Source organism: Panthera leo, chromosome F3, assembly GCF_018350215.1.
Source record: "Panthera leo isolate Ple1 chromosome F3, P.leo_Ple1_pat1.1, whole genome shotgun sequence".
Lineage (NCBI taxonomy): Eukaryota > Metazoa > Chordata > Mammalia > Carnivora > Felidae > Panthera > Panthera leo.
In genome coordinates, this window is record NC_056696.1 from 2,915,827 (window position 1) to 2,939,540 (window position 23,714).

The 23,714-nt window shown below is 52.2% G+C and overlaps 2 protein-coding genes across 13 annotated transcripts in view; one reads left to right on the forward strand and one right to left on the reverse strand.

Moving 5' to 3' along the window:
- The first annotated feature begins 4,560 nt into the window (after positions 1-4,560).
- Positions 4,561-6,752, forward strand: MIXL1 (Mix paired-like homeobox). Of its 3 annotated transcripts, none has more exons than XM_042925628.1 (2): positions 4,561-4,845; positions 6,033-6,752. In XM_042925628.1, exons 1-2 carry the CDS (start codon positions 4,561-4,563, stop codon positions 6,360-6,362), a joined length of 615 nt encoding a protein of 204 aa, XP_042781562.1. In that variant the 3' UTR covers positions 6,363-6,752. The 3 variants fall into 3 exon arrangements, 2 of the variants coding, with proteins under 2 accessions (XP_042781562.1, XP_042781563.1); XM_042925629.1 differs by having other exon boundaries at positions 6,057-6,752; XR_006198950.1 differs by lacking the exon at positions 4,561-4,845 and adding an exon at positions 4,922-5,148 and having other exon boundaries at positions 6,057-6,144.
- Positions 6,753-11,127: 4,375 nt separating this feature from the next.
- Positions 11,128-23,714, reverse strand: part of LIN9 (lin-9 DREAM MuvB core complex component) — a 60,965-nt gene continuing 48,378 nt past the window's right edge. For 9 of the 10 annotated variants that reach the window (XM_042925016.1, XM_042925020.1, XM_042925024.1 and 6 more), the window contains 4 exons: positions 16,162-16,287; positions 12,019-12,198; positions 11,763-11,860; positions 11,128-11,299 (listed from right to left, as the gene is read on the reverse strand). In XM_042925016.1, coding sequence (XP_042780950.1) covers positions 11,194-11,299; positions 11,763-11,860; positions 12,019-12,198; positions 16,162-16,287 — 510 coding nt within the window. In that variant the 3' untranslated portion in view covers positions 11,128-11,193. Of the gene's footprint in view, positions 11,300-11,762; positions 11,861-12,018; positions 12,199-16,161; positions 16,288-20,601; positions 21,209-23,714 lie in introns of those variants that run through there. The other variant, XM_042925023.1, reaches the window with a different exon arrangement.

Below are 23,714 nucleotides of genomic sequence, written 5' to 3' on the forward strand. Positions count from 1 at the left end.
CTTTTATCGCTTTCCTGGCGCATTAATACCTTTTGCGGGGGGTGGGGGGGGGTGGGGGGGTGTCGTCTCTCAATCTCTTGTAACCTCTGCTTCCAGAATACACTTCAGGAACTGAAGAGGCCGGGCAGGGCAGCGAGAGGAGGGGAAATCAAAGCGAGGCCAGGATCAAAGGGACTCAGGGTGGAAGCAGAAGCCATCGACCCTCCTTTTCCTGGGTCTCTGATCAATAAACACCAGCCCCCGAGCAGGGCGGGGGCGGCTCTCAGGGCCGCGTGGAGGGCCTGACTTGAACAACAAAGCCGGGAAGAGGGTACTTAGCACTTGGAGAGGAAAGGCAGGCGTCTGTGATGTTGGGGGCGTCAAGGACAGGAGCCGTGGGGGGAAAGGTTAAGGATGCAAAGGAAGGACAGTGACCCCGAGTGGCTCCCGCCTGCCCGCTGGGGCTGCTGCAGATCACCATCCTTTTTTGTTTTGTTTTAGCTCATTGCTTTTCTCTTTCTTCTTCACTTCTCTTTCCTGGATGTGCGTCGTCTATTTCCCCTTGCCCGCCCCTTCTGGTTCGACAAGGGTGACACACCAAATGCAAATAAGGGCCCAAGCCCTGAGCAGGCCAGCTGGTGAGTGGGCGGAGCCCAGGTGTGGATGAGGGGGGACCGCGACCCCGGATGGATCTCCGTGGCCCTCGCCTTGGGCTAACCCTGAACCTCAGGGTAGCCATTCCGGAACTGGTAAACTGGCTTTGGTAGAGGAAAGTGCCTTACGGAGCCTCGAGCAAATAACTTGCCGGAATGATTTTGTTTTTCAAAAAAGTTTTTTAACGTGTATTTATTTTTGAGAGAGAGAGAGAGACAGAGTGTGAGCGGGGGAGGGGGGCAGAGAGAGAGGGAGACACAGATTCCAAAGGAGGCTCCTGGCTCCGAGCTGTCGGCACAGAGCCCGACGCGGGGCTCGAACCCCCGAGCCACGAGATCATGACCCGAGCCAAAGTCGGACGCTTAACCAACTGAGCCCCCCAGGAGCCCCCCCAGAATGATTTTTTTTTAAAGATATTGCCAGCGATGGGGCTCTCTCTGTTTTCCAAAAACGGGTATAGAAGAATTAACAAAAACACTCATCGTATGCTTCCAACAGGATAACTGAGTAGGGGATCCCGACCTCGGGGTTGGCAAAAACCACTTAGAAGTTTAGACGTGTCTGGCAAACAAAAGGGGAGAGGGAAGCCTGTAATTTTCAGCGAACGGATACACATCAGATGAGATGTGTAGAAGCTTCTAGCTTCCTAACGCTGGTCAGTGCAAATCCCGAACCGGGAAATCTATTCTCACGGTGAAACAGTATCTCCTTCCAGATACATTACGTGCATCCTCTGCTTCCGTGTTCTAACAGTTTTATAAAAACATTCAGATTTTACCAGTTTTTCCCACTAATGTCCTTCGTCCTTTCTAAGGATCCAACCCAGGGCACCCGGCTGGCTCGGTCGGTGTGGAGCATGTGACTCTTGATCTTGGGTTGTGAGTTCCAGCCCCCGTTGGGTGTAGACTTTACTTTTTTTATTTTGTAACAATGTTTTCAATGTTCATTTATCTTTGAGAGAGAGAGAGAGAGAGAGAGACAGAACAAGAGCAGGGGAGGGGCAGAGAGGGAGACACAGAATCTGAAACAGGCTCCGGGCTCTGAGCTGTCAGCACAGAGCCCGACGCGGGGCTTGAACCCACGGACCGCGAGATTGTGACCTGAGCCAAAGTCGGACGCTTAACTGAGCCACCCAGACGCCCCAGGTGTAGACTTGATTAAAAAAAAACCAAAAGACAAAAAAACCCAGATCCAACCCGGAATACCACATTGCCACTTACTCATCAAAAACTTCATTTTGGGGCCCCTGGGTGGCTCAGTTGGTGGAGTGTCTGACTTCCGTTCAGGTCTGGATCTCTCCATTCGTTAGTTCGAGCCCCACATCAGGCTTACTGCTGTCAGTGCAGAGTCCCCTTTGGATCCTCTGTGCCCCACCCCCCCGCCCCGGCTTGTGCTCTTTCAAAAATAAGTGACACATTTGAAAAAATAAATAAAATACCTTCAAAAAACCTAGGTTTTCAAAATATACGTAAAACACTAACATATGCACAGTTCAAAAACAAAAATACAGCAGCACCAGCAGGTGTAACATATAGTCTCCCTCTGCAACCCCTCATTCCCGATCGCGATCCCGGGTTTCCACCGTGTCCCCGCCGAGGTTATTTCTCAGGTAAATACCAGCACACGCAATTAAAACCTCATCGAGAGCAGAGGGAGGAGAGAGGGAAAGGCTGCCGTCTTGTTTCAACACGGGGGATATACCACGAGCCTTCCAGAAAAGTCATGAAGGAAAATGATTGTTTAGTCAGTGTGCGGGATGACCAGGCTGCAAACTGAATGCTGGCATTTCTTTTCTTTTTTTTTTTTTAATGTTTATTTATTTTTGAGAGAGAGAGAGAAAAAGAGACAGAGAGAGAGAGAGAGAGAGAGAGCGCTTGAAGGCATATAAGCAGGGGAGGGGCAGACACAGAATCCGGAGCAGCCTCCAGGCTCCCAGATGGACGGAGGGGCTCGAACCCACCAGCTGTGAGGTCATGACCAAGTCTCGGACGCTCAGCCAACTGAGTCCCCCCAGGCGGCCCGAATGCTGGCATTTCTTACCGCCAGTTCAAAAAGCAGAAAAGACTGCCCACGGGCAGCACCTCGTCCCTCTGGGCGGGTCTGTCCTCCCAGGCACAGGGAGCAGGTGACTCAGACGGACGGGGCTGCGACACCGGACTGTGGGGGTGTCCACACAGCCCGGGATCGTTGTGACTCCTGACCCCGGGCAGAGTTTCTGGCTGGGCCACCCCAGACTGTAAAACCTCACCTCGGCAGCCACACAGCCAGCAAAGCTCGGCCTTCCTCGGAGGCTGGCCTCCTGGTCCCAGGGGGGCTACACCCAGGGCACTTTGGGGCTGCGGGGGTCTGGCTCCATCATCACTGCCTGAGACCGGGAACCTAATTGGCCCAAGGGGCCTGAAAGACGACCCCCAAGACTGGAGGGGACGGCGGTGTCGGCCTCCCGTGGGAGGGTGCAGGGAAACTGACCAGTGAGCACCGGAGTGTCTTGTGGAGGCCGGCTTTCGAGTCCTCGGGGCCTCTCTGGATTCTGGAACTATCTCCTGATCTGTAAACCCGGCATAGGAACTCAGTATAGCACAGCCTCCCACGATTCAGGAAAGAAGGACCGAGCACAGTCAGACAGAGGGTCTGACCTCCCGTCCCACTTGCCCTCTGCCTGAAGACTCCAAGATCCAGGAAAGGAAGGGAGAGGAAGGGCGGGGGAGGGAGACCGAGAGAGGAGGGGTGGGGCGGGTAGGTGGGGAAGCGGGCTGCCCGGGAGAGCCCAAGGGTTGGACACACAGTCCCTGCCGCCCCATCCACCCACCAGGAGCGAATCGGGCCCAGGGCTCCCGTCCCTCCCCGCAGTCTGTCTTTCTGCCCGGACACCTGGAAAGCCCGTCCGGGACATCCAAGGTCTTCCGGGGGTGGCCTCACGGGGCCCTGAAGGACCCTGCCCACAGAGAGCGGTCCTGGTGGGATCAGGGCTCGGACGGCGGGGGCAGGACGCCCGGGGCCCACGCCCGTCTCTTCCCACAGGGCGACCTGAGTTCGCGGAGCGCCTGGCACGGCGCGGGGGCCCTGCGCCCCTCACCCTGCGGGGGAGGCACCCACCCACGACCACAGCGCAAGTCCCGGTGAAACGGCCTCTTCTAACGGGGCCCACCGGGCCGGCCCGCCTCCCGCCTCCCGCGAGGGCCCCGCGGGCACGTCCGGGAAGGCGGGGTCCCGCGTCCACCAGCGTCCCTGGTTCCCCCGCCGCCCAAGGGGTGGGCGTGCGGCCCCCTAATCCGCGCCCCCGGCGGATGCAGGGCGCGTCGGGGAGCGAGGGGCTGGGCTGCTTGGCCCACCTGGCACAGGGTCTCGCACATCGCGGGCGGGGGGCGGGGGTTGGGGGGGGTGGTAAATAAATACGTCCCAGGCCGCCGGCCAGACGGCGGCCAAGGGTCGCTGCCCGGGACTCGCGGGGCGGGACGGAGGCCGACCCCAGGGCCCGCCGCCGAGTGGGAGGCCCGCCCCGGGGGATGTGGATTGCGGCGACGGGTGGGGAGAGCGGGGGTCGCCGGCGGGGTGGGTCGCAGGGTTGGGGGGGCGGGGGTCGCCGGGGTGCGGGTGGGAGTCGCCGGAGCGGGGGGCGGGCCAGAGGGCTTGCGGGGGGGTCGCCAGGGTGGAGGGGGGCCAGCGGGCGGGGATCGCAGGGGTAGGGGCGGCGGGCCCGAGGGCGGGCGGGGGTCTCCGGGGGTCCCGGCCCGAGTTCGCGCCTCCCCTCCCCCCGCGCGCGCGGCGGCGGAAGCGGCGGTTCCCACGGCGTCTGGCGGGGCCGCCCCCCCGGGGGGACACGGGCCTCCGCGCGCCCGGCCCTTTGAGGCCGCCGCCGCCCCTCCCCCGGCCCCCGCCCTATATCCGCGGCCCGCGCCCCCCGGCGGCGCACAGGCTGGCGCAGCGATGGCCGCGGCGGGGTCCCGGGAGCTAGGCTTCGGGGCGGGCGCCGCGTTCCCCGCGCCCCCGCCCGGCCCCGCCGCCCCGCCGCCCCCGCGCCCCGGCCCCTTCGCGGGCTTCCCGGGCGGGGACCCCGCGCCGCCCGCCCCGTCGCAGCGCCGCAAGCGCACGTCGTTCAGCGCCGAGCAGCTGCAGCTGCTGGAGCTCGTGTTCCGCCGGACCATGTACCCCGACATCCACCTGCGCGAGCGCCTGGCCGCGCTCACGCTGCTCCCCGAGTCCCGGATCCAGGTGAGGGGGGGGCGGCTGGGGACGGAGAGCCCGGGCGGGCGTGCGGCGGAGCGCCTGCCTCGGGCGTCGGGTACGCTCGGGGGCCCCTCGAAACGGTCAAAGCCGAGTCCTCAGCGGGAGGGGGAGAGGGAGCCCTTGGATACTTTTTCTTTCTCCGGTTCAACGAGAAGAGACCGATGAGGCCCAGCTGGGGTTCCCCCCGCTGGGAGAAGGCCCCTTGGGACAGGGCCAGGCGACTCTCCGACTCACCCCCAGGAGTCCCGAGGCCACGCTCCGGGCCGGTACTGGGTCTGGAATCTCGGGGTAAAGCCTGAAGCCCGGGCGGCTCCCTGGAGCCGGCTGCGTTTATTGCACATTTAGATCAGAACCCGGGGGGCTCGGGGGTGATGAGGCCCCTGCCCTTCGGCCTGTGTCCAAACGCAGGCCTAAGCGGGAGCCCTCATCTCAGCGCTGGGAGGAGCGGATTTGCTTTTGCGCATCCCCGGGGGGTGGGGGGTGGGGTGGGGGGAATGATCTGTGGGTCTCAGCAGTTCGCCCCGAGGCTTCCTACGCAGGACACCCTCAGGATTGGTTGGGACACCGTGAGCAGCAAATTTGTCCACAGCGGTGGAGTCCGCAGAGCAAAGTGCCTTCTTGATTGATTTGATGAGGGGCTGTACTTTTCAGGAATGATTTGCTAAGTTATTTTAATGCCTATCTTTTAATTTTTTTTAATTTTGAGAGGGAGAGAGAGGGAGACAGAGCATGAAGGGGGGAGGGGGGCAGAGAGAGAGCGAGAGAGAGAGAATCTTAAGCAGGCCCCACGCTCAGCACGGAGTCCCGGGTGAGGCTCGATCCCGCGACCCTGGGATCGTGACGCAGATGAAATCAAAGAGCTGGAGGCTTAACCGACTGAGCCTCCCAGGGGCCCCCAATTCCTCTCCTCTTTAAGCCTAGAAGCATTTTATCCTCAAATTCTGAGCCCTTCTGTTTCCGTGACCCTATTTCTCATTGCAAATATCCCCGTATGGTGGCCAGGCACCCGGCAGTGGTGAGTCAGGGAAAGCGGGGGGCTCTGAACGCCGACCCATCGGCTGGCCCCAGTGCTTTCTGAAACCCCGGGGGTCCCGGAGCAGGGAGCTAGGGCCCGCCGCCCTGGAACGTGGGGACGGTGGAGGCCATCGTGGCACAAGGACTGCAGCCCAAAGCCCCTCTTGTCTCCCCGCTTCCAGGTGTGGTTCCAGAACAGACGGGCCAAGTCGCGGCGTCAGAGCGGGAAGCCCTGTCACCCCTCGGCCAGGCCGGAGCTGTTCCTCCTCCGCTCTGCTCAGGGGAGCGAAGCGAAATGCCTGAAGCCCCAGCTGCCTCTTGAAACCGATGGGACCTGCCCGCCCGATCCCCACAGGCTGGGAGAGGGCATCTCTGCCCCTCACTGCCAGGGTCAGCGTTTTGAAACCTCTTGCCCCCTCTCTGAAGGCCCCGGTTCGAAGCTGGACTCCTGGGAGGAACACATCTTTTCTGCCTTTGGAAACTCTTGAGCACAGGCGGACTCGGGCCGAGCCCACAGGGGCTGGAGGCTGGAGGCAAAGGGGACACACCTCACTCTCCCTAGAAGCCTGGAGAAGCCTCCAGGGGCCACCAGATGGGAAAGACCTTCCGCTGACCTTCCCAGACTAGCAGGCGACGTCTCTGGCCAGCAGGGCGGTTGTGCGGGTCGGAAGGTCACCCCCCCCCGGACAGTGCGCGACCTTCTCGGGGCCGCTCCTGTCCGTGGGGGACCAAATGAGCCCCCCTCTCTCTCTTAAACGCTCGAGGCCCCCTCCCACCGCCCCACCAAGTCTGAACCTTCCCCTTATCTTGATTCTGTACCTCTTCCTGCCCCCACGCTGTGTCTCTCTTTCTCTCAAAGATAAGTAAATATTAAAAGAAATGCGTGCAAATTACCGTTTGCAAGTTAGCCTGAGATAAATGAAAAGCTCGTCTTGGTACGTGGAGGCTTTGCACCCTCCTGAGGGCCGATGGAGACCGTATAGGCGGTGGCCGGGGGTGAGGTCTGTGTGTAGGCTGTGCAGTCTCGACGTTACTAGAATAGTCTGAGCTGTGTTCAGCGTCTCTACGCCAGTTGCCCTAATTTTCAGAGGTGTTATTCAAATGAGTTGCGCTTTTCCGAGCAGCACATCCCCTCCGAGAAGCAATCAGGAGACAGTTCAGGCTTTGGTGGCAGACTTGAGTTTTTTTTTTTTTAATGTTCATTTTTTTTTTTTTTTTAAGAGCGAGCGAGCGCAGGGGAGGGGCAGAGAGGGACAGAGAACCGGAAGCAGGCTCCATGCTATCGGCGCAGAGCCCGATGTGAGGCTCGGTCACGGACCGGGAGAACGTGACCCGAGCCGAAGTTGGATGCTTAGCCTAGGACCTCTAAGAACATTAGTCTGTATCTCTCAAACTCTTATGAGACCCTAGCTGCTGTGTTACGGGCGTTATGAGACTGAGTTCCAACTGTCATGCAAGGTAGGGACTATATTTTACTTTAATTTTATTTTTTCAAATGACTTAAAGCAATTTTTAATGTTTATTTTTGAGAGAGAGACAGCATGAGCAGGGGAGGGGCAGAGAGACAGGGAGATGCAGAATCCGAAGCAGGCCCCGGCTCCGAGCTGTCCGCACAGAGCCCAACGTGGGGCTCGAACCCACGCACCGTGAGATCGTGACCTGAGCCGAAGTCGGATGCTCAACCCTCTGAGCCCCCCCCCCCCCCCAGGCACCCTGGTAGGGACTATATTTGAAAGAGCAAGGAACTCGGCCAGGACTTCGTCCACCCATCTGTCCACCACCGAATAATGCCTCCTGTGTCGGCCTGGCCTTTTCCGTCAGGACTAATGATCACGTGATAGGCTTAAAGGCCCCCCTGCCCATGCAGAATTTCTGCTTCTGAGTGGTCTCCTCTTGCAAAGCCATCCTCACGGAAAACCGTATGCTTATTCTCTAGTGACACTCCCGTCGTTTCGAGCGCTTTTGAAACTTGTCTGTTCACGGCACAGACACTTGCTGGCTACGAGCAGGCGCTTTATGAGGGCCTGGAAATGCGAGGGCCCCGGAGACGGGTGCGTGGTGGTCAAGGAAAGCTTCCGTGAGAAACTGAAGTGTAGGATGGTCAGGAGTTAGCAGGGTGAGGAGGGGGACCTGCACGTGCAAAGGCCCTGCGGGGTAAGAAGCAGGAGAAGTTGTTAGAGGTCAGACCAACCGTGACTTTTGGCGGCTTAGAAAAGAGTTCTGAGTTTGTCTAGAGAGCCCTGAGCCTTTAGATGGAGAGAAAATGACCAGTTCTGTGTTTTAAGACTCTTACCTGGTGAAAGCTGCAGTTGAGGGGGCAGAGTGGAATGCTAGAGAAGGTGGGGGGTGACCTCCCGGTTCCGGGCTGGTGGGGACGGTGGCTGGGCAGGGCGAGACAAGTGGTAATGGCGAGGATTCAGAAAGTGCGTGCATTCGAGAGAAAGACTCCTCCCCCCCCCCCCCCCCCCCCCCCCCCCCCCCCCGTGTTACACGTGGAGCCCAGTGCAGGGCTTGAACTCGTGACCCCGAGATCGAGACCCGGGCTGAGATCAAGAGTTGGACGTTCAAGCGACTGAGCCACCCAGGTGCCCCTCGAGAGAAAGGATTCAGTGGGCGCATCTTTTGATAGATTCTCAACGGTAGCAAGGGAATGTGGTTTCCGGAACTCAACCGAGGGGAGCTCAGAACCGAGCCCGTAAGCGTGCGGTGTGCCGGCTTGTGGGCTCCCTCCGGCTTCCACGGCTCCCTTTGGAGCTCGTGCTCAGCGGCAGCGGCGTCGCGCAAATTCACGTACAACGGACCCCAAATGACTACTCTGAATGATTGAGGTTTCTTCTTCCCGAAACAGAAATCAAATTCAAATACGATCCCAGGCACAGTTCCTGCCGCCAGCACTTGGGCACTGCTTAATTAGTTACGTGCGGTCTTTTTAATGTTTATTTATTTTTGAGAGAGAGAGCGAGAGAGAGAACAAGTGGGGGAGGAGCAGAGAGAAAGGGAGACACAGAATCCAAAGCAGGTTCCAGGCTCCGAGCTGTCAGCACAGAGCCGGAGGCAGGGCTCGAACTCATGAACCGCTAGATCATGATCTGAGCCAAAGGAAAGGCGGATGCTTAACCCACTGAGCCACCCAGGCGCCCCTAGATACGTGCGTTTACGACCAGGTGCGATTTACGTGTGACCAGTCTTAGGTAGCACGGGGGAAACAAGTAAAAAGTGTTTTACATAATTCTAGGCAGGATAGGTTAAAACCAAACATTCACTAGGCCTACAGTAAGCCAAGAACTTGCTTGCTTAATGTTTTTCAAAGATTTGCAGAGATGGAAAAACCCCTCCCTTGAAGTCTTATTGGACAGAATCGCGATTCAAAAGGACTTGGTAATTAATCTGCACTGATTCCCCTAAAATATAACTTCGTGGGAATTACAATTCTTTAAAATTTATTTTTATTAAAAATTTTTTAAATGTTTATTTTTGAGGGGCGCCTGGCAGGGCTCAGTCGGTTGAGCGTCCGACTTGGGCTCAGGTCACGATCTCGCCGTCTGTGAGTTCGAGCCCCGCATCGGGCTCTGTGCTGACAGCTTGGAGCCTGGAGCCTGCTTCGGACTCTGTGTGTTTCTCTCTCCCTGCCCCTCCCCGCTTATGCTGTCTCTCTCTCTGTCAAAAATAAATAAACATTAAAAAAAATTAAATGTTTATTTTTGAGAGAGAGAGAGAGAGAGAGAGAGAGAGAGAAAGAGTGGGGGAGGGGAAGAGAGAGAAAGAGAGGGAGACGGAGAATCCCAAACAGGGCTCCCAGCTGTCATCACAGAGCCCGATGCAGGGCTCGATCTCATGACTCGGGAGATCATGAGCTGAAATCAAGAGTCAGCTGTTTAACTGACAGCCACCCAGGTGCCCCAAAACTTTTTAAATAGAAGGAATACTTATCAACTTGTATCAGTTAAGTGAAAATGGTAGCCAATACTCCTTTTCATAGATCAATTTATTTAGAATTACAAATATTAAGAATAAAGGATTTATGCATTTCTTAATTAACATAACTGTTTAGCTAAATATAAACTCTGCGCTAAAGGTTTGCAGTGGCACAAGACCAACAAAGAATAGGGAAGCATTTTTAAACTATACAAAACTTTCAAATGGAAAATAATCTTGTTTTAGTTTTATTATACATCAACATATAAAAAGTCCCATTTTATGGGCCAGCTAAAAGAATCAAAGTCACCTCTACAGCTATACCCGAAACTCCAAATCTGAAAACAATTTTATTATATTTTGACTTTATAATATTCTATATTAAAACAAAGAAAATTCCAAATACACACTTTGTACAAGATTAACATCGTGGGCAGGGTTTTCCTTTAAAAACAACAAAAAACAACCAAAAAAACCCCACGACCGCATACAAACCTTTTTTTTTTTTTCTGCATTTCGTTGCACTGGTTATTATATTCGTTTTCCTTATAAAATCTTTTGACTTTATAAATTGTGTACGGTTGGATTTTAACCAGTAATCTGGTTCGAGTTGTGCAAATAAACAACATACGAAAATAGTGTGTCGTCAGTCTTCCTAAATACATTTCACCACGGCACTTTTTGCCCTGACGTGACGGGACGAGGCCTACCAAACCCACTTGCCGAAATGTAGCCATTTTGCGAGTACTTTCGTTTCCTGCTCCTTCATTTTCTTTCGACGAACAACAGAGGTTTCTTTTATAAATTATGATAAATTAAAACATCTATTACTAGAAAATGACGTGCAGGCCCAGGTCGCGCTCCGTCCACCACGTCTGCTGGTCGGGCCCGCGTCTCCCACCCGTGCTCCGGCGGCTTCCCGCAGACCGGGCCTCCGCGCCTCGAGGGCGCGCTCCGGCAACGACCGACCGACGGGTACGCGGCTGGGGGAGCCCGGGCTGTCGCTTCCCCGCTGGCTGGCGCCGCCACACGGCCCCGGGCCACCCGCCCCAAGGCCGTGTCTCGCGCTCTCCGCTGCGGGCGCCGCCTGCGTGCGTCGGGCTGAGTTCATGCGCGTTAAAAAAAAGCGTTCGGACGTTTTCAGCCGAAAGATACCCGCCCCCGAGCAGGTGCCGTAAGCGATGCTGCCGCAGCCGGACGGTAAGAGGAAAACAAGCACGAAGCCGGTCAGCGGCGCGGGGCCAGGCGGCCCAGTGTCCTCAAGTGCCTCGTTCGGAGCTTCGGCCTCCCCCGCGTTCCGGGACCCGTAACTCGGGGTTGGGAGCCCGGGGGGGGGAGGGGGGGGGGCGGCGCGGGAACACTCCGAAGCGGGACCCCCGCGGCCGGAGCCGCGACGTCTTCCGCTCAGTCCCTGTTGGTGTCATTGGCGGCGAAGGCGTGCAGGTTCCCCATCTGGCTGAGGCCGCTCTGGATGTGCGCGACGTGGATCTCCACGTTGTTCTGGAAGCAGCTGAGGAAGGAAGAAACGCGGTGAGCTGCGCCATCTCACTACGTCGGGAAAAGACTTTGAGAGAAGGAAGGGCTGAACTGGAGTTGAAGAGCGGGCTGTGGAAATGACCCCGAGGAAGGACTGAATCTCCCCGTGAGGCCGGCTACGACCCCAGCGGCCCCACCCCCACTGCAGGACGAAGTGAAAAGGTAGGAGGGAAGGGGGGGGGGGCGAAGGCGCTCTCTCTGGGGACCATCGCCTCAGAGGCGCCTCCACCCCGCCCAGGTCCACACGGTGCGCGTCTTCGGATTCCTTCCTCCGCAACACGCACGTGCCATTTCTGTTCCGTCCATAGATGGCACAGAACTGACGAGCTCTTTTATAATTTATTTAAAGGCCAAAACTCACACGCCTAATTCTTAAAACCTGCGCCGGAAGGCACCGTGGACTTACAAGAGGGATTCGGGTCCGTCTAACGAATTACCTGATATTAGAAGCATCTATTGTCCTCTTAATGTCATTTAGTGAATCTGTGAGTGATTTGAATTCAAAGGAGTTCAGGTCTCCTCCTTCTGCTAGACACTAAAAGGAAAGATATTTCAAAATTTAATTGAATCACGGTTCAAAGACAGACAAATAGGCATCGGATAAAATCTGTAGATTATAATTTTTCAGCAACAGATCAGCAGAGTTGTTTGTGTAGCTGTCAAAATTTAGGACCTGTCTTCTCCCAAAGTTACCTTAATTTGTAATAAGATAGCCGTCAGCCTGGAGATCAAGTCCGTCAGGTTTTCGTTTTCGACACAGGGCTGTCCGGTGGCGGAGTTGGCGTGCCGCACGATCTCCTGGGCTTCCTCCTCGCACCTTCGCCGCATGTCTGTTGGCTGATCTGCGGGCTGGAGGCCCTGGTCCGGAGCGAGCTGAGAACCGAGGGTTCAAGCAGAAGACGTTCATAAGGCCATAATCTGTGTTTGTGCCGTTTTCAGAGTTGGATGGTTTTTTTATAAAGTTTATTTATCTATCTTGAGAGAGAGGGCGTGCGCACGAGTGGGAGAAGGGCAGTGGGAGGGAGAGAGAGGATCCCAAGCAGGCTTCACGCCGTCAGCGCGGAGCCCAACGTGGGGCTCAATCCCACGAACCGTGAGATCACGACCTGAGCCGAAATCAAGAGTCGGATGCTTAAGCAGCTGAGCCCCCCAGGCGCCCTCTGATTCGGGTTTTTGTAAAACTAGCATTTATAACGAAAATGGTCCTTACTCCTACCTTAGAAATTTTTCTTCTCTAACAGTTTTTCCCCCCCAATTTCTTTTATATTCTTGGTAACTGTTAATTGATATGATTTCAAACTTCTAAGAAGGAATAGAATAGAAAAGCCTTGAGAACCTTTTACCCAGAGACGCTGTTTGTGGTTTATTCTGTTTGACATTTATTTGGTCTCTCTCCGTGTAATGTGTAATTTTTTCCCTGTAACTATTTGAGAATAACCTGCAAACACTGTGCCTCTTTGCCCCAAAGCACTCCCAGTTTGTATTTTGTAAGTAAAGGATATTCTATTACATACCCATAAGTGCAACTATCACTATCAGGAATTTTTTTAATGTTTATTTATTTATTTTGAGAGAGAGCAGCAGCAGGTGAACGGCAGAGAGAGTATCCCAAGGAGGCTCTGAGCTGTCAGCGCAGAGCCCGACACAGGGCTCGAACTCACGAACCGTGAGAACCCGACCTGAGCTGAAATCAAGAGTCAGACGCTAAGCCGACTGAGCCCCCCAGGCACCCCACAATCAGGAAATTCAATGTTGATGTGAGGCCATACTCCTAACAGAGCGCATTCAAATTTCAACTGTCTCAAGTGTCCTACATGTGGCTGTTCCCCCCCTGAAGACATGTAGTCGTCATGTCTCTGCAGGTTCCTTTATTCTGGACCAGTTTCTCTCTCATGACCTTGACATTTTTGAAGAGTAGCGGCCAATTGTTTTGTACACGGTTCCTCACCGTGGGTTTGTCCGTTTCCTCGTGATTGGATAGAAGTTACGCACTTTGGGGAGGAGAACCACGAAAGTGGCACCGAGTTCCCACGCAGGGCGTCACGGTTCGGAGGCGTCACGGTTGGACGTGGGTGTGTCCAACTGCTGGTGGTGTTACCTCCGAACACTTGGCTAAGGTAGTTAGGGGTCTGCCAGACTTCCCCTCGGCACAGGATTTCCCCTGTGTGATCAGTAAGTACTTGTGAAGAGGGATTCTGAGGCTACGTAAAGACCCTGTTCCTCGGCAAACTTTCACCCTCCAGTTTTCGCGTCTATGGACGATTCTCGCCTTTACCGGTTATTACCAGGACGGCTGCCGAGCGATACCCTTCTCCTCTCACTGTTCCTTCTACATTTATCGGGTGGCATTTGCCTATAAGAACTTTGCCTTAAAAGTTAATTGGTTAATTAGTTAATATTAGTATGGACTCACAGATTCTTACTTTCTTCAAAAGGTTATAATCTCTTAGTATAATTACTTATGCCAAAGCCCAAACTGTCCCAGATTTGGCCAGTGGGGACCCTGTCCGGCTGGGTCCGCTGGACATGTTCCCTTACCCCAGGGGGCGCATTTTACTTCCTTGCCCGCTAAGATGGTCCGGGCTCGTCTACCTTCTCTGCCCACGCTCTGGAAGCAGGCTCTTTTTCACGGAGCGCTATTTGTGGACAGTAGCGTTTGGAACCCAAGATCGGGTGCTGGGGGTGCTCGCTGCTGTCAGGGTGTCTGCCTCCGGGCTCCCTCAGTGCGTGTGCGCACACACACGCACACTTACATCCATGTCATATAAATAAAAGGAACCACGGAGTCAGACCGATTCTTCCTCTTCTAATTTAATGCCACAGGGTTCGCTGTAGCCTTTCCTTCTTCCCTTCTTGGCCGCTTTCTCTGGAGGTGGGACAGCGGCTTCTGTCACCCACAACACACCTCGTTACTCATCTGGTCCACTGGAATGCAGAGTTTGAGAACTGCGAACCCATACTGCCACGAGAAAAAACCTTACTAACTGGAGTTCAGTATTTATTTAAAGTTCGGTTTACCTTCAGACTAAGCGTATATATAGTCAAAATACTATGTTCAGGTTATGTGGATTCGTTTTGGCCCCCGTCAGTGTTTCTGTTTCTCCTCTGGAATATAGTTAGGTTCGTTGATTTCTTTTTCTAGTCCATTTTAGAGCTCATCTGTGTTTGCTGAGGAAACGGATATGCAAAGAAATGTCACCGCTCCTCCCTCCCCAACCCCCACCCCGTCCCCAAATCAGTTTCCGGTCTGTCCTTCCTGCATTTATTCTTGAAAAACTACGCCGTTACTCGTAGATTCTACTCCTGCGTGTTTCTGATTCCAAGGGTAACACTTAGTAACTTTCACGTACTTTCCTTTTTTCACGTAGTGTAGCCTGGAAATCATCCATGTGGGTGAACAGGAAGCTTTCTGGTCTGTTCTTACGGTAGGCACTCCACGGTGCAGACGTGCCCTAAGTCCTTCAGCCAATTCCCTGTGTGCGGGCATTTACGTTTTCTCCTAATATTTGGCAATTACCAGGAGTGCCGCAACGAGTAACCTTGTCTCTAATAAAAAAATTCTAACGTTTTTAGATGCTCTGAACGTTCCAGCGCAGATCTTTCGGGTAAATACAAGTTCACAAATCTGTTTGGTATATACTGGGAACAGAATTGCTTAATCATAGTGCTCTCTGTTCTTATTTTAAAATCAATACTGTATGTCCTCAAGAGCTTTGTGAAAATTAAATCAGTGTGCTTCCCTGGAAAAACGAGCCTATCACAAGAGGCCTGGCACACATCACGAAACTAAAGAGCGGTGTCACATAGGTGACAACTAGCAGGAAAATAAAAATAAATGGTAATGGAGGGCTAGAGGAACGAGCATAATGTACTGAGGTCGGTTATAGGCAACCACTGAGCATGTCCCTACGGTCAGTGCAGGGGGATTGGTAACATGGCCCGAGGCGGGTCTGTGGGACTTCGCTGGAGGCCGGCACGATAAAGGGCTAAGTGGTGCAGAATCTGACATCACAAGTGGAGGAGGCTCACTGGAAACATAAAAATGCAAGTGCGGGAGCATTCCAAACTCATCTCGTTTAATTCCTACCGTACGGTAAGCACCCGTGTGGGGTGCTCAGTGCGTTAAGCGACTCTCGGTTTCGGCTCAGGTCATGATCTCATGGTTCCTGAGTTTGAGCCCTGCATCCGGCTCCGTGCTGTCAGCTCGGTGTCTGTTTGGGGTTCTCTCTCTCTCCCTCTCTCAACCCCTCCTGCTCGTGTGCTCTCTCTCAAAATAAATAAATAAACTCTAAAAAAAGTTTTTAAAAGAAAATCAAATTTTAGGTGATGCTGTTGAACTGCCTTCATATGCATGAATTTACATACGTGGTAACAATTCACAAATAACCCTATGCTCTCTATACTGGAAGTTTGAGAATCCACAGTTCTAATGCAAAGCTGAAAGGAGGAAATGAAATTGTATACACAGCAGGACCATAACCTTGTGAGTAGAGGCAGAGGCATATACACAAGACGAAGGGGAAATAAACCAAAATATAGTATTGGGATAGCAGAATTCAGTAATCATTTTTCTTGATTTTCCTGAATTTTTTTTTCAAGAGCTCTAACATTTGTGACTCAAACAAAAACCAACAGAACTGATAGCTCCCCGTGCGTAGAGCACTCTTCAAACCGACTCCGGAACAAGTAAAAACGTATGTAAACGTGGTTTTGCTAACGGGCCTCGTAAAGGTAATGGCTTAGTCTGAATTTTCGAAAATGTGAAGGTAACCTGCATTAAGCTTCAAGTGAAAGAGCGCAGGGGGGCCCCTCAGCGATTTCCTACAAAGTCCCCACCTCATAGCAGTACTGCTGGACTTTGTGCAAGACTTTGTTGAGGTCCTTGTTCAGCTGCTCGAGCTCCAGGACGATGGTCGCGTACCGCCGCTGAAACTCGATGCCGATGGGCATGGAGTAGGACTTCTGCAAGAAACGAAAATCAGGTTCTGGTAAGGATTTTTTTGAGCAGTGCAATTTCTTCCTTTCCTTTCCTTTCTAGCGGGGGTGGGGGGGGGTGGGGTGGGAGGGGCACGAGAAAGAATGAGAGATCTGGGTAGGGGCAGAGGGAGAGGGAGAGGGAGAGGGAGAGAGAATCTTAAGCTGGCTCCTTGCTCAGTGTGGAGTCCGATGCTGGGCCCTGAGCTGAAATCAAGAGTCGGACACTTGGCCGACTGGAGCCGCCCAGGCGCCCTTGAGCAGCGCAGTTTCACTGATGTAGTAGGAGATCTGACTGATCCCAAACTAAGGTTTAGTAACATTTTCTTTCCTTGACATCGTACCTCTCGTGTGTGACGGCGGCATTATCGTTATTTAGGAGACTCCTCTTACGAGTAAATCTGCCATTTACTTTTTTTAAGTTTGTTTTGAGAGAGAGAATGAGAGACCATGCGCAGGAGGGGCCAGAGAGAGAGAGAGAGAGAGAGAGAGGGAGAGAGAGAGAATCTCAAGCAGGCTCTGCATGGACTCGCGACCCGATCCCACGACTGTGAGATTATGACCTGAGCAGAAACCAAGACTCAGACACTTAACCAACTGAGCCATCCAGGTTCCCCTGCCATTTACTTTTAAAAAAATTTTACTTATTTAAATTCAAGTTAGTTAATACCCAGTGTAGTGTTGATTTCAGGAGTAGAAACCAGTGATTGATCAGTTTGCATACAACGCCCAGTGCTCATCCCAACAAGTGTCCTCCCTCCTGCCCGGCACCCATTTAGCCCAGCCCTCCCCGCCCCAAACCCTGCCCGCAACCCTCAGTTTGTTCTCCGTATTTAAGAGTCTCTTATGGTTTGCCTCCTTCTCTGTTTTTATCTAATTTTTCCTTCCCTTCCCCTACGTTCATCTGTTATGTTTCTTAAATTCCACATATGAGTAAAACTGTAGGTCTTTCTCTGCCTGACTTATTTTGCTTAGCATAATACATTCCAGTTGCATCCACATTGTTGCAAATGACAAGATTTTACCTTTTTTTTTTTTTTTTAAAGGAGATCTTACAGACAGAGACAGGGTTTTTGTTGTTGTTGTTGTTGTTGTTTTAAGTTTATTTTATCACCACAGAGCCTGGTAAAGGGCTCGAACTCACAAACTGAGAGATCGTGCCCTGAGCCGAAATCAAGAGTTGGATGCTGAGCCTTCTGAGCCACCCAGGTGCCCCAAGACAGAGAATAAGTTATATGAAGCAGAATTGTTGAATCTGTATACCTGTTCATTTCATTAGTCTTCCAATTTTCTCCTAAGTTTGCCACTTTTCAAAATAAAAAAGTTGGTAAAAACAAAACAAAACAAAACCCACATATACTCATTTGAAGTATTCTGGTTACGGGGACTCCATTCTTCTCCATCTGGAATCAACTGAATGTAGCACACCGGTTAAGAGCACGGGAGCCGGAATCACACCACAGAGGTTCAAATCGCAACTGTCACCTGCTCGCTGTGCGGCCTCAGGCATGCTCCTTAACCTCTCTGTGCTGTTTTCCTCGAGTGCCAAACGGGGACCATACGAATACTTACCTAACGGGAGGACGCGGCGATGACGGGAAAGCGCGTGCCCGCGCACCGCCTCGCACACAGAAAATGCTTGGAGCGGCAGGTGCAATCGCCGTGCCCTCGTCCGTGTTTGCCCCCCACCCGGAAGCGTGAGCCGCCGTGGGCTTTGCTCTGTCCCCCCCCCCCCGCCCGCTGGACCGGCCGCAGGTGCTTCGACGGGCCCCTCCGGCCAGGCCGAGGCAGCCGCGTCTCCTCCAGGACTTCCCGGAGGGCGGACCTCGCGTCCCGTCCCGGAAGCACAGGGAAGGCGGGAAGCAGGCCCAGACTGCCCACGAGGCCCAGATCGCAGAACTACAATGGTCTGGGAGACAGAAACCGCAGAGGCCAGCCGCACGACCCCGCCACGTTACCGATGAGAGCCCCGAGGCGGAAGGAGGCCCACGCGAGTAACGTGCGGGTGATGTGTGCGTAGTGACCATGACGACGCGCCGGACGCTACCCTAGGTGTCCAACGGGGTCTCCCTGGATCCTCACAACCACCCCCCCCCTCCCCCGCCCCCCGCCCCCCGAGCAGGGCACCGTGCTTAGCCGCATCCCGCAGATGGAGGGATCTGCGCCCCCCCGTGTGCACAGCCAGTAAGCGGCAAGCATGCGGGACCCGAAGGCGACTGCGGGGGTGGGGGTGAACCCCCCCCGCCCCCCCAGGGAGGACCTGTGCGGCGGGGGGAGAATGTTGCAGGGAGAGCAGGGAAGGGAGCACTGTGGAGGCGAGCTTCGAGGCCTCGGCAGGACCTCCGACTCAGTTTACCCCTGGTGCCTCCTGAGCCGCGTCGCCTTCCTCGGCTTCAGGTTTTGTGCAGTTAGGCGCAGCGGACGACCCCCAGAGCCCGCACTTAACAGAATACAAGGGTCAACGGGCCGCGGTAAATTTAACTGCATCTCCTTGCCGGGGCGGACTGGGGGTGACCGAGGACACGGTGTGGGGTTTCGCCAAGCACCTGACCCGGTCTCTTCTTGAGCGGAAGAGTGTATTCTGGCAGACTCAGAGCTAGTTAATCTATATCAGAATTATTAAAGGCTCTGTATCTTCTTGCACAGAATTCACTGCAGGATGTCAAAGGCCTTGATCCTCAACTTCGGTGTTCAGTGTTTTCACGAGCCATTTAAATACAGACATACGAGGACTTCACATACATACACCAAAATGTACACAGGAGTGGCTGGCTGGCTCAGCCCACAGAGCATGTGACTCTTGTCTCAGGGTCATGAGTTCAAGCTCCACGTTGGACAGGAGCCTACTTTAAAAAATTAAAAAAAAAATTTTTTTTTTAATGTTTTATTTATTTTTGAGACAGAGACAGAGCATGAGCAGGGGAGGGGCCGAGAGAGAGGGAGACACAGAATCCGAAGCAGGCTCCAGGCCCCGAGCAGGCTCCAGGCCATGAGCTGCCAGCCCAGAGCCCGACGCGGGGCTCAAATTCACAAACCGCTAGGTCGTGAGCTGAGCTGAAGTCAATGAGCTATTTGTGTTTCAGCCACAAAGACTAAACGATGTAAGAATCGATGTCAGAATCCTACAATAGCTGGCATTGGAGAGAACAGCCCACGTTCCCTGGTATTATGGAGTGAGAGCGGAATACGATGCAGTATAACAGTTATTTTAAAATATACCCACCCCCAAATGCTCAATAATATATACACTCTATGTGCTTAGATGTACAAAAACAAAAAGAAGAAAAAACATCAAATTCAAGAAGAGTGGTAATTTTTTAAATAGAATACATTTACTCAGCTTTTACACATACAATTCAAATTAAAAAAATTTTTTTTAAATGTTTATTGAGTTTTGAGAGAGAGAGAGAGAGAGAGCGAGCGCAAGCGGGGGAGGGGCAGAAAGAGAGGGAGACACAGAATCCCAAGCAGGCTCCAGGCTCCAAACTGTCAGCACAGAGCCGGATGCGGGGCTCGAACCCACGAACTGAGAGATCATGACCTGAGCCCAAGTTGGACGTCTAACCAACTGAGCCACCCAGGTGCCTCCTACAATGCAAAATTTTTTAAGCACAAATTTGACATTGAGTTAGGTCTACATGAATAAAGTGAGGCATAGAGTCAGATATTAAGTTGAACTATATAAAATAATACCTAATGCAACTTTTGGTCAAAAACAAGGTCTGGTAACAAAGTAATGAATGATTTTCTTGTGTGGCTTATGAGCTGAGGCCCAAGGCAACCGTCTAGAGACGCAGAATGTTTTAGGGGATAAGATAGCAGACAGAGCAGTTCGTGTGTAAGGGTGTGGGAGTTTTGGCCATAAATTTACATAAGCCGCTCCTGTGATAAGGCTACTGTCAACCTGCACAGCAAGCATATGGTACCAGTGTGACTTAATCTGGAATATTATAGCCTATCTGGGCCCCACATCATAAGGCAAACGGGAATATCCAGAGGAGAGGAAGCAGAATTGTGAAAGGATCCAAAATCATATTGTATAAAAAAAGGCTCAAGGGAAAGGGATCTTTTATTTATTTATTATCTTTTCATTTTACTTATTTTTGAGAGAGCGTGTGCAAGCGGGGTGGGGGGGGGGGGCGAGAGAGAGTGGGACAGAGGGTCTAAAGTGGGCTCTGCCCTGACAGTGGAGAGCCTGACGCAGGGTTCAAACTCGCGAACCAGGAGATCGTGGCCTGAGCCAAAGTCAGACGCTTAACTGACTGAGCCACCCAGGTGCCCCGGGAAAAGGATCTTTTAAAATAAACTGGCAAATATTTATTACACAAGTAGCTCATCAATACATCTCATTGGGACAGAACAGAACAATACAAAAATAGAACGTAACAAGAAAGACCCTGTTACTTATCTGTGCCCGCCCACCCCACGCTGCCCTCCATGGTGGACCCCGTCAAATTTGGAGTGTGGCTTTCCAGTCACTTTTTCGAGGCGTTTCGTACACACATACGCACAGCTTTTTTACAAAAATGGAATCCGATAAAAATGGAATATTGTCCTACAGTCTGTCCAATGTAATGCGTCTTGGAGAGCTTTCCATGTGGATATAGGCAGATCTAACTCGCTCCTTTTAGGAATTACACAGTGCCCGGGTAGGGAAACCGTGTCAGGATTCATCTGACAGATGGCTTCAGACGGGCATTTACATTTTCTTCTTTTGTTGCTCTTACGAGCCATCCTTCGGAGAACACTCTTGTATGCGCATCTCTGTGCACCTGACTGTCCTCCGCGATGACGCCCCAGAACTGGAACTTACGCCCCCACCTACGGTGTAGAGCGGTCCGCCTACTTCTGCACACATTTGCCAACGTTTACGTGAAGTGTTTACAAATCTGACGGGAGACTCTTCAGTCTGCAAAGGACCGGGAAGACAGAAGAGGTGTAAGCTGCCTCCAAATATCGAAACAGTTACCACACAGAAGATGCGGAATCTTTGAGCCAACGACTGCGGCTATGGGAGGAAAGCCACAGAGTCAACGTGAAGACCTCACGACGAGGGGCGCCCGGCGGGCTCAGTCGAGTGGGCATCTGACTCTTGTTTTCAGCTCGGGTCATGATCTCCTGGTTTCGTCGGATCGAGCCCCGTGTCGGGCTCTACGCTGACAGCGTGGGATTCATTCTCTCCCTCTCTCTCTGTTCCTCCACTGCTTGTACACTCTCAGTCTCTCTCAAAGTAAATAAACTTAAAAAAAACCAAAACTCATAATGAGTTGGCTGTCTTCCTCTCCCACGGTGGGAAGTCTTCTTCTGTCCCTGTGTGGATAGCTCACTACCCGCCATGTTCTCTGTGCTCTTCTGATGTTCCACAGGCCTTCTGGTTGGCCGTCTCTTAATTTTTCTCTCGTGTTTTCCATCTCTGTTTTTCTTTTTTAAATATTTATTTCATTTCTACATAATCTCTACGCCTAACATGGGGCCTGAACTCAAGAGTCAAGAGTCATGTGATCCACCGACTGAGCCAGCCAGGCACCCCTGCACCTCTATTTTTCAATCGCACACTGTGGGAGAGTTCAACTTTTTCTTCTTAATGGTCTATTGAAAATATTTAAAATTCTTTTTGGAACAGAAAATACATTTGCAAGTCTGTGTATGTAACGGGATGTATCAACTGTTAGATTGTACGTCAGGCTGAGGGCTCCCTGACTGCCAGAATGAGACCTTTCAGCTACAACTTCATGCTATATAAAACTCAGCATTTCTTTTCAAGTTTATTTTACTTTGAGAGAGAGAAAGAGAAAGAGAGAGGGAATGAATATATGAGAGTGGGGGAGGGGCAGAGAGGGAGACTCCCAAGCAGGCTCTGTGCTGATAGCTGGGGGGCTCGATCTCACAGTTCGCGAGAAGGTTCAATTTAATTTGTAATAGCTAGAAAATGTAAACTATCCAAACACCCCTCAACAGGCAAATGGAGAAACAATTGTGCTATATCTACACAGTGAGATCCTACTTAGCAATAAAAAGAATTACGGAATGTTGCACAAACTATGGAACACACAACCAGGTGGATGAATCAAGATCATTACACCCAATGAAAGATGCCAGGCAAAAAAAAAAAAGAAAGAAAGAAAGAAAAGCACATATACTGAATGATTCCGTTTACGTACAATTCTAGAAAATGCAACCTAATCTGTGTAACAGAAGGCAGACCGGTGGTTGCCTGGAGCCTGGGGTAGCGGGAGGGATAGATCACAAAGGACTTGGGGAAATCTGTTGGGAGGGGAGTTGTAATCCCCTCTGTGGCGATGGTTTCATGGGTATGTGTGTATATGCACACACACACATATATGTGATCAAACACACATTTTTTAAACAGGTACAGCTCACCGTATGCTAATTATACCTCAACAAAGTTGGGGAAGTAATGGGAAAAACCCACCCAGATCAGCCACAGAAACCACTAACACCCCAGAAGCCCCCGACCCACGTCACCTTACAATCCCTTCTCTTTTCTCTCCAAAGCAACCTAACCTTGACAGCAAACATCACAGTTTGACTTTTGAACTTTATAGAAAACACAGTTACACAGTACATACTTTTGTTCCCAGCTTCTTTCCATCAACACTGTGGGATTTATCCACGGGTTGTGTATCTCCCTAGTTAGTTCGTTCGCCTCGGCACAGTATTCCTTTGTAGAAATAGGAGGCATTCAGCCGTTCGACCCGTTCCATCTGGTGCTGGGCAAAAGGGATGCTTCTAGTTCTTGGCTGATAACAGCGCTGCTAGGTTTGGTTTTAGTAAACAGAGCCGAAGAGTTTCCCAACGTGATGGAATAAGAAAGTTCTAGTTGCTTCACGTATTTTCCGATCTTTGGTATTTTAAGTGTTTGAATATTAGCCACTTTAGAGGTTGTGAGTCGTCTTTGTGGTATTAATCTGCATTTTCTCTATTACCTTTTCAAATACCTTTTGTACGTTTGAATATTCTCTATTCAATTCTCTTTCCTGTTTTCTATTTCTGTCTTTTTTTTTTTTATTGACTTATAGTTCTTCATATATTCTGGATGCAAGCTTTTGGTCAATTATATGTGCTATAAGTATTTCTTTCCATTCTGTGGCTTGCCTTTTATTTTCTTGTAGTTGTATCTTTTTTTTTTTTTTAATGTTTATTTATTTTTGAGAGAGAGAGAGAGAGAGAGAGAGAGCGAGAGAGAGAGCAGGGGAGGGGCAGAGAGAGAAAGAGGGAGACACAGAATCCGAAGCAGGCTCCAGGCTCTGAGCTGTCAGCACAGAGCCTGATGCAGGGCTTGAACCCACAGACCACAAGATCATGACCTGAGCCAAAATCGGAAGCTTAACCAACTGAGCCACCCAGGCACCCTCCACCTACCCCTTTACCAGTTTTAAAGAGAAAGGTTTTTT

Excerpts from the sequence above, each read along its gene's own strand:
- MIXL1 (XM_042925628.1), top strand. The coding sequence starts at position 4,561 with ATGGCCGCGGCGGGGTCCCGGGAGCTAGGCTTCGGGGCGGGCGCCGCG. Across the intron at positions 4,846-6,032 it reads TCCCCGAGTCCCGGATCCAG|CCCCTCTTGTCTCCCCGCTT; the intron begins GTGAGGGGGGGG and ends TGCAGCCCAAAG.